The sequence below is a fragment of the Mirounga leonina genome, unplaced genomic scaffold (assembly GCF_011800145.1).
Source record: "Mirounga leonina isolate KUSES-001 unplaced genomic scaffold, KU_Mleo_1.0 Mir_165, whole genome shotgun sequence".
In the NCBI taxonomy this organism is placed as follows: domain Eukaryota; kingdom Metazoa; phylum Chordata; class Mammalia; order Carnivora; family Phocidae; genus Mirounga; species Mirounga leonina.
Genome location: NW_023270415.1, coordinates 66,890,248 through 66,904,969, shown reverse-complemented (window position 1 = coordinate 66,904,969; position 14,722 = coordinate 66,890,248). Strand labels below are relative to the sequence as shown.

At 49.6% G+C, this 14,722-nt stretch overlaps 1 protein-coding gene across 3 annotated transcripts in view; it reads left to right on the top strand.

Moving 5' to 3' along the window:
* The first annotated feature begins 600 nt into the window (after positions 1 to 600).
* Positions 601 to 14,722, top strand: part of MTSS1 (MTSS I-BAR domain containing 1) — a 160,731-nt gene continuing 146,609 nt past the window's right edge. For all 3 annotated transcript variants that reach the window (XM_035011892.1, XM_035011896.1, XM_035011893.1), the window contains exon 1: positions 601 to 1,189. In XM_035011892.1, the coding sequence (XP_034867783.1) occupies positions 1,118 to 1,189 (72 nt within the window). In that variant the 5' untranslated portion in view covers positions 601 to 1,117. The remainder of the gene's footprint in view (positions 1,190 to 14,722) is intronic.

Below are 14,722 nucleotides of genomic sequence, written 5' to 3'. Positions count from 1 at the left end.
GAACTGGGCATCCCGCCACAGGATACGCACCCAAACTCTCCTTAATTACATATTTGTTAATTACAAATTAATTACAGATTACGAATGCTGCCTGCAATCGTGACTGGCGTGGCAGTCCTGATATCACAGAAAGGGCTTCTCCAAAGGCTGCAGTAGCAGCAGCCGCGTCAGCTTTCCCGCCCTACTGAGCGCTCACTAGAATATGCTGGGCCCTGCGCTAAGCGTGCCACCCTGCAAGACCCCGGGGAGCGGCGGTGCACCCTCGGTTCCAGGCGCTCGCAGCCATTGTGGGGTGGGCGCTCGTCCAGCCGCGTGCTGACACGCCCTCTCCGCGCTGCGACCCGCGCCCAGGGCAGGAGGGGGTGCTCCGCGCGTGCTCCGAGGAGGAGGTGTCTCCCGCGGGGCTGGAATCCTCGCCGCAGCGCCCGCCGGTTCCCCTCCTCTGCGTGCGCTCCACGCGCCTCCCGGGCACGCGCTCCTAGCCCCGCCCGCGTGCGGCGGACGCACGGCCGCGAGCGCGCGCCCTACCCGCGCCCCCGCGGCGGACGCACGGCCGCGAGCGCGCGTGCGCCCCTCCGAACGTCCCCGGGAGCCGCGCCAGAGCGAGCGCCGGGGCCGGGCGCGCAGGAGTGAAAAGGAGGCGGCGGCCGCGGCTGCGAGCAACAGATCCAGACGCCGCGAGCAGACGCGTTCTGCTGTTGGGCGATTTTTTTTTAATTTCAAAAATATTATTAAATTAGAAAATCTTGCATTTTTAAATGGCGCTGGCCCCAGGTCAGCGGGCGGTTTTCTCTGCTTCAAGATGGGCTTTGCTGTTTCCGTCGTGGGCACCAGTGGTGGCCTGATTGTCAGTCTTCTCCGGGCATTTTTAAGACCAGGAGCCGAGCACTGCATGTAGGCGAATCACCCTGCAGGGCGGTTTGGCTTTTTAAATTATTGTTGTTATTTGGGGCAGAGAACAGCCGATCTTGGGCACTTCGTCCTCTTTGCAGAAGAGGCTGTGAGTCGGAGGTGGGTCGCTTGGAGGGTGGAATTGCTCGCGGGTGAGCGAGCCCCGGCCCCGCGCACAGCCCAGGCGGCCCCGAGTGTGTGTCCTCTCCCTGCCGGCGCCGGGAAAATGGAGGCTGTGATTGAGAAGGAATGCAGCGCGCTCGGAGGCCTCTTCCAGACCATCATCAGCGACATGAAGGTAGGACGCCGGGGGCGCGGCTGCGGTGGCGGCGGCCGCGCACTGACCTCGCCGCGGTGCTTCGCCTCCGCCCCGGGCCAGCCGCCCAGCCCTTACCTGCGCCGCGGCCGCCGGCCACCTGCGGGAGCGCTCCGGCCCGGTGTCACCTGCTCACCCGCGGCGCCGCTCCGGGCTCTGCTGGGTCACCGGGCGGGCTGCTTCTCTGGGGGTGTCTGATGCCCCCTGCCCTCTCCACGCTCATTGTCCCAGGGGGCGGCACCATCTCGTTTCCCTGGGGGCGCAGGGCCCCGGCTCCAAGTTTGCCATTGTCTGTCGCTGGACGGAGTGTCTGCGACCCGTGGAGACTGGGTGCCTGGGCGGACACCTGATTCCCCCGAGTACGGGGTGGGGGCACCTGGCGCGGTGGTGGGGAGGGGTATGGGGGCTCTGCCCGGCCCCGGGAACTGGCCCCCCACCCCTGGCCGAGAGCCTGAGAGCGAGGCCTTCCTCTCCCTCCTTGGCTTTCAGGTCCACCTGGGGGGGATCTGAGCAAATTAGGCATTAATTAGGCTGTTCCTAAGCTGGTGAGGGTGTGCATGCCTTTCTCAGCCCTCCCCGGGGGCGCGGAGCAGAAGTTCCCAGAGTAGCCTTGCTGGGGACCCTCCTTCCACCGGCTGAGGCTCCAGCCTGAAGGCAAGATTGGAGTCCCCTAAAGAACTGTATTCCGCCCCCCCACGCCCCCCCCCCCCCCCAGACTCCAGGTTTTCTCTTGGAAGGATCGTGAATATTGTGTGTGTGTGTGTGTGGTGTGTGTGTGTGTCCGTGTGTGCTCGCGCACGCGCGCGCGCGTGTGTATTGGGGGCGGGGAACAACACCCTGGTTTTTTTTTCCTGCAAAGGGTGGGACTGGGGATAACCTGATCCTTGGATGTGGATTTTCTGGTGCATAGAGATAGACCAGGGCCCTGTGTTACTCATCCAAAGGAAATATAACCAGCCTCGCGAGCTGGCTGGAGGTGGGAATTGGGGGCGGTGGGGGGGATTTTTTTTCATGTGTATTTAGGGAGCTTCTCTTTGGCTTTAACCCAGCCCCAGTTTGCCTCAACAGATCCGGGGAGGTGGTGTTTAATTAAAAGCTCGGCTTCCAAAACGAGTAGGCAGGTTTGGAAAGCTGTACAGCCGGTGGGTGTGGATAGCCCCTCTTCAGCCGCTGACTGGGCGTTTGGAGGAGCTTTTGTCTGATGAAGTGTAAGGTTTAGAGAGGGCTTGGCCTGGGAGATGGACTTTGTGAAGGAATGCTCAGCTGTCACGCCTGCTTCCCCCTTTTAGAAGCAACTGCCATCTCCCCAAGGGTGAACTTTTCCAAGGTGCCTCCATCCTGGTCTTGGCTCTCCTTCTACAGAGCCTGTGTTGTTGTTGTTTTGTGTGTGTGAGAAATTGACATTCGTGTAGCATTATCTTCAGCTAGACCCTGCTTGTCCAGGAATGCCTCTAATCCAGCCACTTGGAATTAGATGGATTATTCCCTGTTCAAAGACAGCCTCTTTCATTCCTTTGCCCTCAATTCACATTGACTTATTGAAGTGCTCTTTTGAGACAAAGATTGGTGTCCCCGCCTCGGACTCTGGGGTATTTCTTGTTAACTTAAATTCTGTACGCCTTATAATCAAAGATTTGGTTTGAGGCACATGTGTATTTTGATCACCAGGGGAAGAATTTGAGATGGGCAGGTAAAGCTGCTTGCGGTTTTTTCTTCTTCTTCTTTTTTTTTTTTTTTTTGAAGAGAAATGGATGTTTCCAGTCCCTGAGTAGTAACAAGGACCCAGTGACCTAAAAGTTCTGCCCACTGCAGACCCAGGAAAAAAAAAATCTAGAGTTTTTTTTTTTCTCTTTGTTCCTTAATCCATAATCCCTCCAGTCTCGTTCTTTGCATTTAGCAGTTTGAACCCAAAGCCTTTCAGAAGGTAGCCCACCACAGGATGGGCCCCCTATTTTCTGCCTGCCATCCTGTGGCTGCCCTCTAGCATTCTGGCCAGGGGGATTTGTGGGTGCCAAGGTGGCATGTTTTTCCCTCTGCAAGACGCCAGTTAAAAATAAGGATTTATTTAATGCCCTTTCAATGCTGGATCTATAGTTTGTGGTTCCTGACTTCTTTCCCTTTGAATTTAGTAGGGTTTGTTCAACATCCTGTGGGAAGGCATTTATTTTAAGGTTGTTTGTTTTGTTTTGGCAAAGATTTGAAAAGCAAACTGGAGGGGAAGACTAAAATTTGCCTCGGGGTCTGCAGGATTCCAGACTTTTGGGGAGTAGAGAGAGATAAGGAAAAAGAAAGGCGTAGACTGATTTCCAAGATTGTTTACGCAGAAGACAGTTGTTGAATATTTTAATGGAGTTTTTTTTTAAAAAGACTTCTTTGTGGGTTGGATGGCAGTGATATTTTAAAAGGGAATTAAAAAAAATTGGGGGCATATAGGATAAGCAGTGCGTAGTATGCATAATGCATGAAGTCACCACCAATAAAAGTCAGTCTTTTAATATCTGAAGTCAGCTGGCTTTCTAATGACCAGTTTATCCTCTTTTTCTCTTTGAACTGCCATGATGGGTTTCTGATGTCTTTGGTCCCCTTTCTGTTTGCTTTGAAGGACAAGTGTAAATGTTGGAAACCCATTTGGAATGCCATCTTGAGAAAATTTTTAGGTTATTTTTCCAGAAGTAATGCTGGACTGGGGTGAGGAAAGGGTAAGGAATTTTTTTTTTTTTTTTTTTAGTAGCATTTGATTCTCTAAAATGTACAGCGACACAGGAAGGGAGTCAGTTTCCTCTTTGGAGGAGGAAAAAAAAAGAAAAGAACAAAAAAAAAAATGGAGTAATTTCAAGGCCTAACACCATACATCTTCCAAAACCAAAAACCTCAAGACATTGAAAAGCTGGAGAGGAATCCTGCTTTTTTCTAGTGCTCCTTCATCTGGCTAAATCCTCAGCGGTCAGGGTGTGCGTTTTATCCTTTTCAGGGGGAAGGGTGCGGAAGAAACCCTCGCTCTTCTTCCATTGGGATCCAGCAGCAGCTGTTAAATAACTTATTGATTCCTTGACGAGAGGAAACCTTGTGTGTTTTCCCCTGTCTTCCACCCTCCTGTGGTGGTGGTCACTAATGACGGTGGTGTGCAGAATCGCTTACTGGCTGCCTTTCCGCCCATGCACATAAATCAAGTTGTCTGGTGTGAGCTGGTCCCAAAGGGAAGTGGAGACAGAGATTCACGTGGCTGGAGGCGAGGGCCCATCACCCGTTTGTCTGGGGGAACAGTAGCTTGCCGGTGACTACGGAAGGCCAACTGACCGGCTTCTGATGTTTGACAATGGTTAGACATTGACGAGGTTCTAGAATCTTTTTGGAGTTTCTATCCAAGTGCCAAGAAAAGCAGGCTAAATGCTGCAAACAGCAGATTTGAGCCATGACTTTTTAAAAAAAATTTTTGGGATATAATGGACATACAACGTTATATTAGTTTTAGATATGCAACACAGTGATTTAATACTTGTAGTTTTTAAATTTATTTTGATTGATTGATTTTTTTTTTAATGTTTAAGTAATTGAACCAGCAAAGAATTTGATGATGTTTGGGGAGCTTTTAAGACCAGGAGACTGGCTAAACTCAAGGGCAAGTCACTCTGGATATCTTAGTTCTTTTAATAATTAACTTAGGTTTTTGGTGTTTTTTTTAAAGTTGGATGCTAAAACCAAATATTTCCTCGGCCTTGTTGCTCAAGAATCAGCATGTCAGGAGCTGAATTGGGCCTGATGCAGGGAGAACTTTGTACTAGGTTTGAGAGTGTGTTGGGGGTTATGTAATGGGACTGGGGGCTGAAAAGCACCAAAGCACACCTTGAATATCCCTACCCCACCTCTCACTGTAGAGAGAGGTGTCCTGTTACCAGCACCTGTGCCGAGCAGAATAAGGGCCTTGTTCAGTTCCTCTCCACTGCCCCCCGCCACTGTTGGCACCTATATCCTCCTAAGTTCTGCCTAAAATTAGAGCTGGTAAAGGAACTTCTTGAATTCCATGGAAATCTTTTGTGGTTCGAAGGCATGACATGGTATTTTCCCTCACTTATCATAGATCAAGACTGTGGGTATTGGGTCAGCGCTGGATAATGATTTCAGGGTTCCCCCCCACCCCCCACTGCTTTGGCTTTGGGGTTTCTCTCAGACGAGAGGCTCCTTCCTGTTTATCGAGGGCCTGCTATGGGGAAGGTCTCTGGCTGGGCAGCAAGGAGCCAACAAGGCCTGCCCTTGGAGAGCTGCTTGTCCTGTGGGCTATAAGAAGGTAACATTAAGTACCCTATGGTGACCGTGAAGGAAGAGCATCAGTCAGTTTTTGAAGGACTTCTCTTTGACTCTTGGGGGGAAAAAAAAATGTTTTCTCCAGGAAGATACTGAAAACCCAGCGAAGGCCTCCAAGAGTGGCCAGGTGCTCTGAGGGAGGCGGGCAGCCCTGAAAATGGGGACACACAGAGGCAGGACCAGCAGAGCCCTTGTAAAGTACAGATGGGCCCCATGTTGTTTTTTCTCTTAGCAAATGGCTGTGTTTGCCCAGGATTTTACAGCTTCCTCAATTTGGGCCTGTGGGCGAAGAAGGTGAAGCGAAGATGTCATAAAATTTGGCAGCAGGGGAACTGTCCAGAATGGGTGCCTGTTCTGAGATTGAGAGCCTATGTAGATCAGTCTGTTTGGTTTTTTTAGGTGCAGATCTTGTCCAGGTTTAGAAAGAAGTCTTTTATTTATTTTTTGGTCTTGGCTTGAATGTTTCTGTGGGAAAATCCTGTATACATCATATTTAACCAAATTGGGTAGAACTTGTTGTTCGACACTGTGAACCTTTATGTTCTGAATTTCCACAGTTAGCGATGCCTCACATGGAGAGAAGGTCAATCCCAGGTCATGGTTCACATGGAAGATGAGCTGAGTTTGAGTTTTGCCTGGTTCGGCTATCAGTCCGTTCTTAGGAGAGTAGCATGTACTCGTAATTCTGTAGTATTTATTGAGCACCAGCAAGGTTGCAAGCACTGAGCTCAGTGCTATGATTCAGCAAGTAAAGATACAGACTTTCCAGTTAAATTTGAATTTCAGATAAACAGCGAACAACTTTTTAGTGTAAGTATGTTCCATGCATCCTCGGGCTTCTCAGCGATTGACGTCTTATACTTTGAACTGCTCTTTTGCATCCAGGAAAAGGAAAAAGCTAAAATGGTGTCTGTCAATATGGCCAGCTCATTTGAGGTTGTTGAAATGTTTGGAGGATGGAAAAGTTGAAACTATTGATCTAGTAGACGCTTTATCTATAATTTTCATCTGGGCTTTTCCATCTTGCCGGGGATGGGTGAGAGCTCAAAAGATTCCTTCTGCAGAAGACTGTTTAGGTGCTCAGATTGGGACTGGGAAAATGAGATCGTTGTGGGGTCTCCATTACTTCTCGGAACTGCCTTCAGGACACTTTCCCCTTAAACCCACACCTCTGCAAAAACAAAGAAATACCTCTCCTGGAACCAAACAAAAGCCAAAGGCAGATTTAGCTGCCTAGGACACCAGAGGAGAAGTATTTGGGGCTCCTTAGAGGGAACTGATGGATGCCTTAAGCACTTTAACTCAGATTTGCAGATTGCACTGCTGATATGGCCTTATTAAGCAGCAAACCAGAGAGACAAATGGAGTAAATTAATTGGCTGAGCTTCGAGGAAGCCCATTGTATTTGATTGCGGAGGTTCTCCCTTGAATTAGTTAGGAGGCTGCGCAAGGTTTCCTCTGAGTATCTGACAGACAGACAGACATACACACCCCCCAATTAGTTAGGAGGCTGCGCAAGGTTTCCTGAGTATCTGACAGACAGACAGACAGAAACACACACACACACACACACACCCCAATTAGTTAGGAGGCTGCGCAAGGTTTCCTCTGAGTATTTGACAGACACACACACACACACACACACACACCCAGTTAATTAGGAGGCTGCGCAAGGTTTCCTCTGAGTATCAGACAGACACACACACACACACACACACACACACACCCCAATTAGTTAGGAGGCTGCGCAAGGTTTCCTCTGAGTATCAGACAGACAGACACACACACACACACACACCCAGTTATTTAGGAGGCTGCGCAAGGTCTCCTCTGAGTATCAGACAGACAGACACACACACACACACACACCCACACCCAGTTATTTAGGAGGCTGCGCAAGGTTTCCTCTGAGTAGTTGACAGACACACACACACACACACACCCCCAGTTAGTTAGGAGGCTGCGCAAGGTCTCCTCTGAGTATCAGACAGACAGACAGACACACACCCCGAAAAGCATGATAGACAGACAGACACACCCCAAAAGCAAACCCACCCAGCATAGATTCGAGATCAGCCCACCGCTTGTCAGTGTTCCCCACCTCTTAGCCCAGGGAGGACCTGGGCTGTGTGTCTGCTGCTTCCCGATTTAAGACGCTCTTGTGCGTCGCCTGTGTGTAGTAGGTGCTTAGTGTTCATGGCATATGGTGAACACGGGGCAGGAAGGGACTTGGTGAGAACCTGCCATGTGCCAGGCAATGCGCTAAGTGCTTGGTGCGCATGGTTTCATGTCGTCCTCACATCAGCCCCACTTTACGGATGAGAAAACTGAGGCTCTTTGAAGAGAGGGGGTAACTTATCCAAGGCCACGGTGAGGTGGATTGGCTCAGACCTTGGCCGATTTGATTCCCAAAGCTGGAGGTCTTTAGAACATGCTGAAGGTAGAGAGGGGGGAATGGATTTATTTGTAGAGGGCAGCATACCGAATTCCACTTTACTGAGTTCTACAGGAGGCTCAAGGAAGGAATCAGGGTCTTATTTCCGTGCCTGGAGCCCAGAGCCAGCCTGGAGGCGTGAACTTGAGCTCAGATGCCGTGGGGACTGTTGTGGGGTGGGCAGCTCCCATCTGGCTGTCACTTTTGTGGAAGTCATTTAATTTATGATCTATGGACATATTGTGGCTTCCTTCCGTCTCCCACTCACCGGTCTTCTCTGACAGACAAACCTGGAATTCCCTTTCCTCTTCTTCTGGGTGTGCAGAGGGGAAAGAAGCCTTCGGGCCAGGCTCTGGCCTGTCACCCTTGGCTCCTGTCCTTGTCCCCATACGAAGTGCTGGCAGTCTTCTCCATGAGTGGCCAGAAGGCTGTGTTTATACGTCCGGGGAGCTCATTGGTTCCTGAGACTGGGCGACTGTGCAAGCCTGGCAGCCTGCGCTAATTATATGAATTAAATAAGTTCACCCAAAGTTCAAATGACGCCTCTAAGGGAACTCCTTACCTTGAACTCATTTTATGTCCAGCCCTGGAACTCTCTGGTAAAAGAGCTTTTCTGTATTTAATTACGTCCCCGTAACTCTCCAGTTTGGTTGAGTCTGTAGAGCCCTTTCAGGCTCTGTGTTTGCAGAAGTTGATGGGATCACCAAAAACCCCTCCTTCCTGTGCTGACTCTTGGCATATACGGCCTTGGTCATAGTTTCTAAGTGGTTTTTCTTCTCCTGTCTAGTTTAAGTGGGTTTAAAAAAAAAAATCAATTGAGTGTCTTTTGAGCTGTGTGTCTTTTTATTTGCTTTCTTCCCCTTGAAGAATTTGGGCAACTGTAAAATATTAGCTCGCTTATCATGAGTGGCCTCCTAAGTCCTGGAGGTGGGTAGCAGGTTTTGCCCGGGACTCCCTTCCCTGCCACCTCCCACAGGACAGGGGTCTCTCGGGGTTGGAGGAGTGGGTCTGGCCAGAGGAGGAGGCTCTGGGCTGGTGTGCCCCTTCTGGTAGAAAGTGCCTGGTTACAGGCCTAAGAGCGTCGGGTTTCCTGGGAGCCTTTAAGACACTGATACCTGGACCTATTCCCTGGAGGTTCTGATTCATTGCTTCCAGGGGGCATCCTGGGCATTCACATTTTTTTTCTTAAAGCACCCCCAGGTAATTCTAATGTGTAGTCAGGCTTGAGAACCACCAAGTCATACACAGTTTTAGCACCCTCAAAAGTACTTTCTCATCCTCACCAAAGTCTGAGTAAAAGCATGTTTAGATGTTTGTACAACAACGTGAATCTGCTAAACACTACTGAACTGGACGCTTAAGAATGGCCAAGGTGATAGATTGTATGTTATGTGTGTTTTGCCACGAATAAAAATAAAAATAAATTTATAGTGAAACAACATTAAATAAATTGAAATATAAAAATAGTAGAAAAAAGCATCTTTAGAATACTTAACGATTTTAAATATACCATAGCCCTGTCCGGTATGATTTTCTACCATAATGGAAATTGTCAAATACGTTATCCACTAGCCACATGTGACTACTGAGCAGTTGAAGTCTGGCGAGTGTGATCAAGGAGCTATTAGATTTTATTCACTTTTGTTTAAATAGCCGTATGGGGCTAGTAACTCCCGTATTGGACGGTGTAGATCTATAACATACCATTTAAGTAAAAACAGTGAGCTTCCTGCACACCTTCTACTCCCTTCTGGCTGGCCCCTTCGTTGCCTCTAAACCCCTCCTGTGGAAATTCCAGAGCTCCCGCTGACCTTGGAGTCAAAGAGATCTGCTTTTCAATCCCATGGGCAAGTTACTTAATCTCTCAGCCTCCTTTTCCTCTTCTGTACAAGGGTCTGAGAAAGTACCCACTTCAGAGGATTCCGGAAGCAGACTGCGCTTGCGAAGCTCCACGCCGTGCCTTGCCACTGGCCCTCGGGTGTTAGCAGCTGTTACTGTTCCAGTCACTGTAGTAATTCTTTCCACCACTTCAGGCAAAAGCTACCCAACCCTGGACATAGTTGTATTTAGAGTTTGCACCGAAGTTGCAGGAAATGGAGAAGTTGCGTTGTTTTTTTTCTTGCTAAGTCAATTACTCTTGAGTTCATTATAACCTCATCTGCCTCGGCTGGGCCTATTTGCAATTCTGTGTTTGCAGACCCATTGTCTATAAAGGGAAGGGGAGGGCTGGGTCCTGGCTGAGGTCCTCAGGGCATTTAATGCTTAAAAAAAAAAAGTCTTTCAGAGATGTTTACACCAGGGTAAGGGGAGAGGAGTAGCTTTGTAAAGGCCGTCTTTTTCTGTCTACATTGTTTGAGTTCCCCCTTCTTTTTCAGGAGTGATCACCAGGGAAATTGGCCTCGGTCACCTCTTACCCTGCCCTGTAGCAGCAGCTGGGCACTGATCTTCTGTCTCTTCCTAGGACTTGGCCATATTTGAGTTCTTCCTACCTGCCCACCTGCTGGATGTGTCCCACCTGCCTTAGCCTGGGATTCAAGGACCCCGCGGCTGGGCCCTAGCTGAGTGGTCTGCTGTATGCCTAGTGCTCTCCATCCTGGAGTCCCTGGCCTCTTTGAACACATCCCGTGCCCCTCATTCTTGCTGTTTGTCCTGCTTGGAGGACATTTCTGCATTGTTGGCCACTGAAATCTTTCTCATCCTTCAAGGCCCCACCACAAAGTTATTTCCGCTTTCCACCGACCCAGATATCCTTAGGCATTCTTCACATCCTGTGTTGAGTCTACTGAGTATTACGTTCTACCTTACGTGGTTGCCCTTGGGCTTTAAAACCTGGCTCTGCCACTTCCTAGGTAGATTACTCTGGGCGAGTTACTCAACCTCCTGAGACTTGATTTTCTTATCTGTAAAATGGGGGAAATAATACTTCCCTCTTGAAGTTGTAGGGGCTTCAGTGAGAAAGTATATGTAAAGGGCTTAGCGTGAAATAAATGCTAAATAAAATGCTCTTGTGTATCTGAGCTGCCGTGGTAGTTTCTAGTGGAGTACCCTGTAATAATAGCACTCAGATGTTTCAGAAAATACAAGAAACCTATAGCTCCACTTTGATAATGCAATAGAGACAACACTGCAGTGCTTTTCAACTTTCAACGTATATGAATAATTTGAGAGAACACAGTACACGTATTCAACAGATCTGACGATGTGCCTGCTATGGGCCAGGCATTGAGGGGGGTAGAGATACACCTGTGAGCAAGACCAGTAAAGCCCTCGCCCTAAAGTTGTTTTGTCTAGAAGAGGAACAGAGAAGCAGCAAGATCTTAGGGAGGGCCTCTGATCATCGTTGGGAGTGGAGGACAGAGTCAGGGGAGGCTTTGGTATGAGTGACACCTACGTTTTATTTTACCTATTTCATGAGCCTTTATATGGCACAAGCAGGTATTCTAGTGCCTTACCAATAGACTCTTTAACTCTTCCCAGCAACCCGGTGAGATAGTTGCTGCTACAATTCCCACTTTACAGATGGGGAAACTGAGGTTCAGTGAGGTGTAGCCATTTGCCCACACCAGACAGCTCGTGAGAGGGAAGGCTGGGATTTGAACCCAGGTGGTCTGGCTCCAGGCTCTGGGCTTATCCCCGTGGTGGGCTGTGTCTTCTCAGATTCTGTAATGGGTCTGTTTCACTGATCTCTTTGACGATTGTTCTATCTGTGCCTTTAGGACTCAGGATGAACCAGGTAAAGCCTAACAATTGAGGCTCTTCTCTGAACTGCTTCAAGAAGCTCAAGCTTTTAAAGCCGAGTCAGGCCCAGCCGACAAGATCCTGTTGGGTGGTGGACTCACCCCACGGGTGCCTCTGATTTGTCAGCAGAGGGAATAGGTGGGGAGCAGGCAGGGTGTGAGACCCAGGGTTCTGACACAGCTGTTGAAGGTGACAACCACGAGACACAGGTTTGTTTTGCTGAAGACACCCCGTCCGTCCGGGTCGCCCCAGTAACGGCTCTGCACCCACATGCCTGAGCACGAAAGAGGAAGGGGGATATTTGCAGTAGGAGGCTGGAAATGCTTCGAGATTAGTTTCCAGGGAGACCTCAGTTTCACTTCTGAGGCCCGGCTTGCTTGCGCCCCGGCTCCTGCAGCCGAGCACGGAGTCATTAAGGAAGTCTTTGAGTTTGGTTTAATGGTCGCTCTTTGTTTTGAAGTGATTGTTTACTGAACCTTCAAAGCCAGCTCTCCAGCAGGATGTGATCTCGGGCCTGAATAATTGGATGAGGCACCCCAATAGGAAGCAAGTAGCCGGGAGTAGGGCCAGGAGGAGCTAGCTGGTGGCCAAGCCTTCGGCATCCCAGCGCTCACAAGTTCTGCAAGCTGGAGGGACTGAGGTCGCCTTGCAGCCAGGAGTAGACCTGAAGCAAGGGTCTCCTGGAACCTGGCCTCTTTGATGTTGTGCTGGCCTTAATTAGGGACACCCTAATTAAATCACTAAGGAGGAAGCTTATTCGTAAAAAGAAAAAAATTAAGTGCTTTGAGAGCATTTCATGAGGGATTACTTCTCAAAGATTATGCAAGCAATATAAAGTTAGTGGAAGAAAAACAGAAATTTCAGTTAAGTAAAAAAATAAAACTCACCCATAGTGCTTGATTACAAAGCGGGTTATGTACACACATTTGAGACAAAGGTTCATGCGGCCCACGCTGTGCCAGAACTTTTTTTTCACTTAGTTTTTCGCTTACCTTGCCTTTCCGTGTATGTAATTATGAGCCATGTCAGTTTTAATGTTGTGTGGTGTTCCATTGTTTGGTACGTGTACAATTAATTTATTCAGCTGACCTGTCTTTGAGGACCGACCACATGCCAGGTTCTGTGTTAAGTGCTGGGGGTACAGCAGTACATAAAAATGGGCACAGCCCCTGCGCCCCTTGGAGCTTACATTCTAGGGCAGTGGGGACAAACTAAGTCGGTTCTTCTGTATGTTAGAAGGATTATGTGCAATGGGGAAAAGAAGAGCAGAGGCAGTGTTGTTGTTTTTTAAATACCATGGCTAGGGAAGGCCTCACAGAGCAGGTGACCTTTGAGCAACACCGTAGGAAGTACGTGGATATTGGAAAAAGAATATTCCAGGCCAGGGAAGAGCATGTGCGGAGGCCTTAAGGTGGGCACAGTTCTGTCCGTCCCGTGCTGATTTCGTGTTTAGGCTGTGTCCGGTTTTTCACTAATTATAAGCAGCACTGCAGTGAGTATATCCTTGTAGCTAGACGTTGATTTGCATGGACAGTTTCCCCTGAAGGCTTTATCCTGGGTCAAAGGTACGGACTTTTCAAGGCATTTCAAACACGTTGCCCAGTGCCGTTCAGAAAGCACGTATCTATTCCTCTTCCCACGTGCAGGTGCTCATCACCAGGGATTATTTCTCAAGGAGCTAGACTTGACTATCGGAACAGAGAAATTGCTGAGGCCACAGCTTGCTGGGCCTCAGAGGGACGAAGCGTCTTATTTGGTGTGGTGATTTTAATTTTTTTTTTAAAGATTTTATTTAGTAGAGAGCGAGAGAGGACAAGCACAGGGAGAGGAAGAAGCAGACTCCCCGCTCAGCAGGGAGCCCGACATGGAGCTGGATCCCAGGACCCTGGAATCCTGGTCTGAGCCAAAGGCAGATGCTTAACCAACTGAGCCACCCAGGCGCCCCTGGTGTGGTGATTTTCAAATCTTGCTGTGTGTGATTTTAGCAAGAAAGTGTGAGTGTGCCTCGGGGAGTGTGTTCAGTGCAGGTGTCTGGGCCTCAGAGATGTCCATTGTGTAGCTGTGGGGTGGGGCTCAGGCCTCTGTAGTCGTAGCAGACATTCCTAGTGAGTCTCTGGTAGGTTGTGATTATACCAGGAACAGGGCAAGTAGGAGTGGTTCTTGGGCACCAAGAGCCTCCTTTGCAGCTCATGAGGTAAGTAGGAAGGATCTCCCTGCTCCCCTCTCCCGTGCCCCGAGATTACACCCCAAAATGACTCTCATGCCTAAATGCAGCATGATCTTCTGTATTCCCTTTCCTCTGCTAATTCTTTCTTTTGCAAGGAAAACTGTCTCCCTTCTTTATTTCCTGCCCCTTTGCCAGGAAAACGCCCCTTTGTCCTTAAAGACCTAGGTGAGGCTCCCCCCCCGCCCCCGCCCCGGGAAGCTTACACCAACCGCACCTTCTGGTACTTTATATTTGGAGTGTGGTGCCCTCCGAATGGGGGCTAATGCATCCGCATCCGTGTTCTACTGGCCTGAGTTCCTCAGTGCTTTGGCTCCTTATCTCTGTGTGGCCTCCACCCCACTCCTACCGTAGTAGGTGCTCATTAAATGCCCCAGCTAGGGTGGCTGGCATCGCATGTGGACTCCTGAAAATAGCAGTCGCTGGGATTTATTGAGTCCTAAGTGCCGGTCACCCTTCTGAACGCCTGCACTATTTCCCTTCCCTCATCACCATCCTTGGAGGTGGGGCCTAGCATAGACGTTCTTTACACATGAAGACAGGGCAGTTGCGGGTGACTGAGTCGCCTAGGTCATCCAGTGGGCAGATGTGAGGTCGGGAGCGTGACTGTAGCGCCGTGCTCTTGACGCCTACATCACATGGGTCCTTTCAGACTCCCGAGCATGGCTGCGCCTCAGGGCGCTCTCTCCAGGCCAGGGGGACATGCCGTGGGAAGACCAAAAAGAGGACAGCGAGGGCGCCTGGGTGGCTCAGCTGGTTGAGCGACTGCCTTCGGCTCGGGTCATGATCCTGGAGTCCCTGGATCGAGTCCCGCATC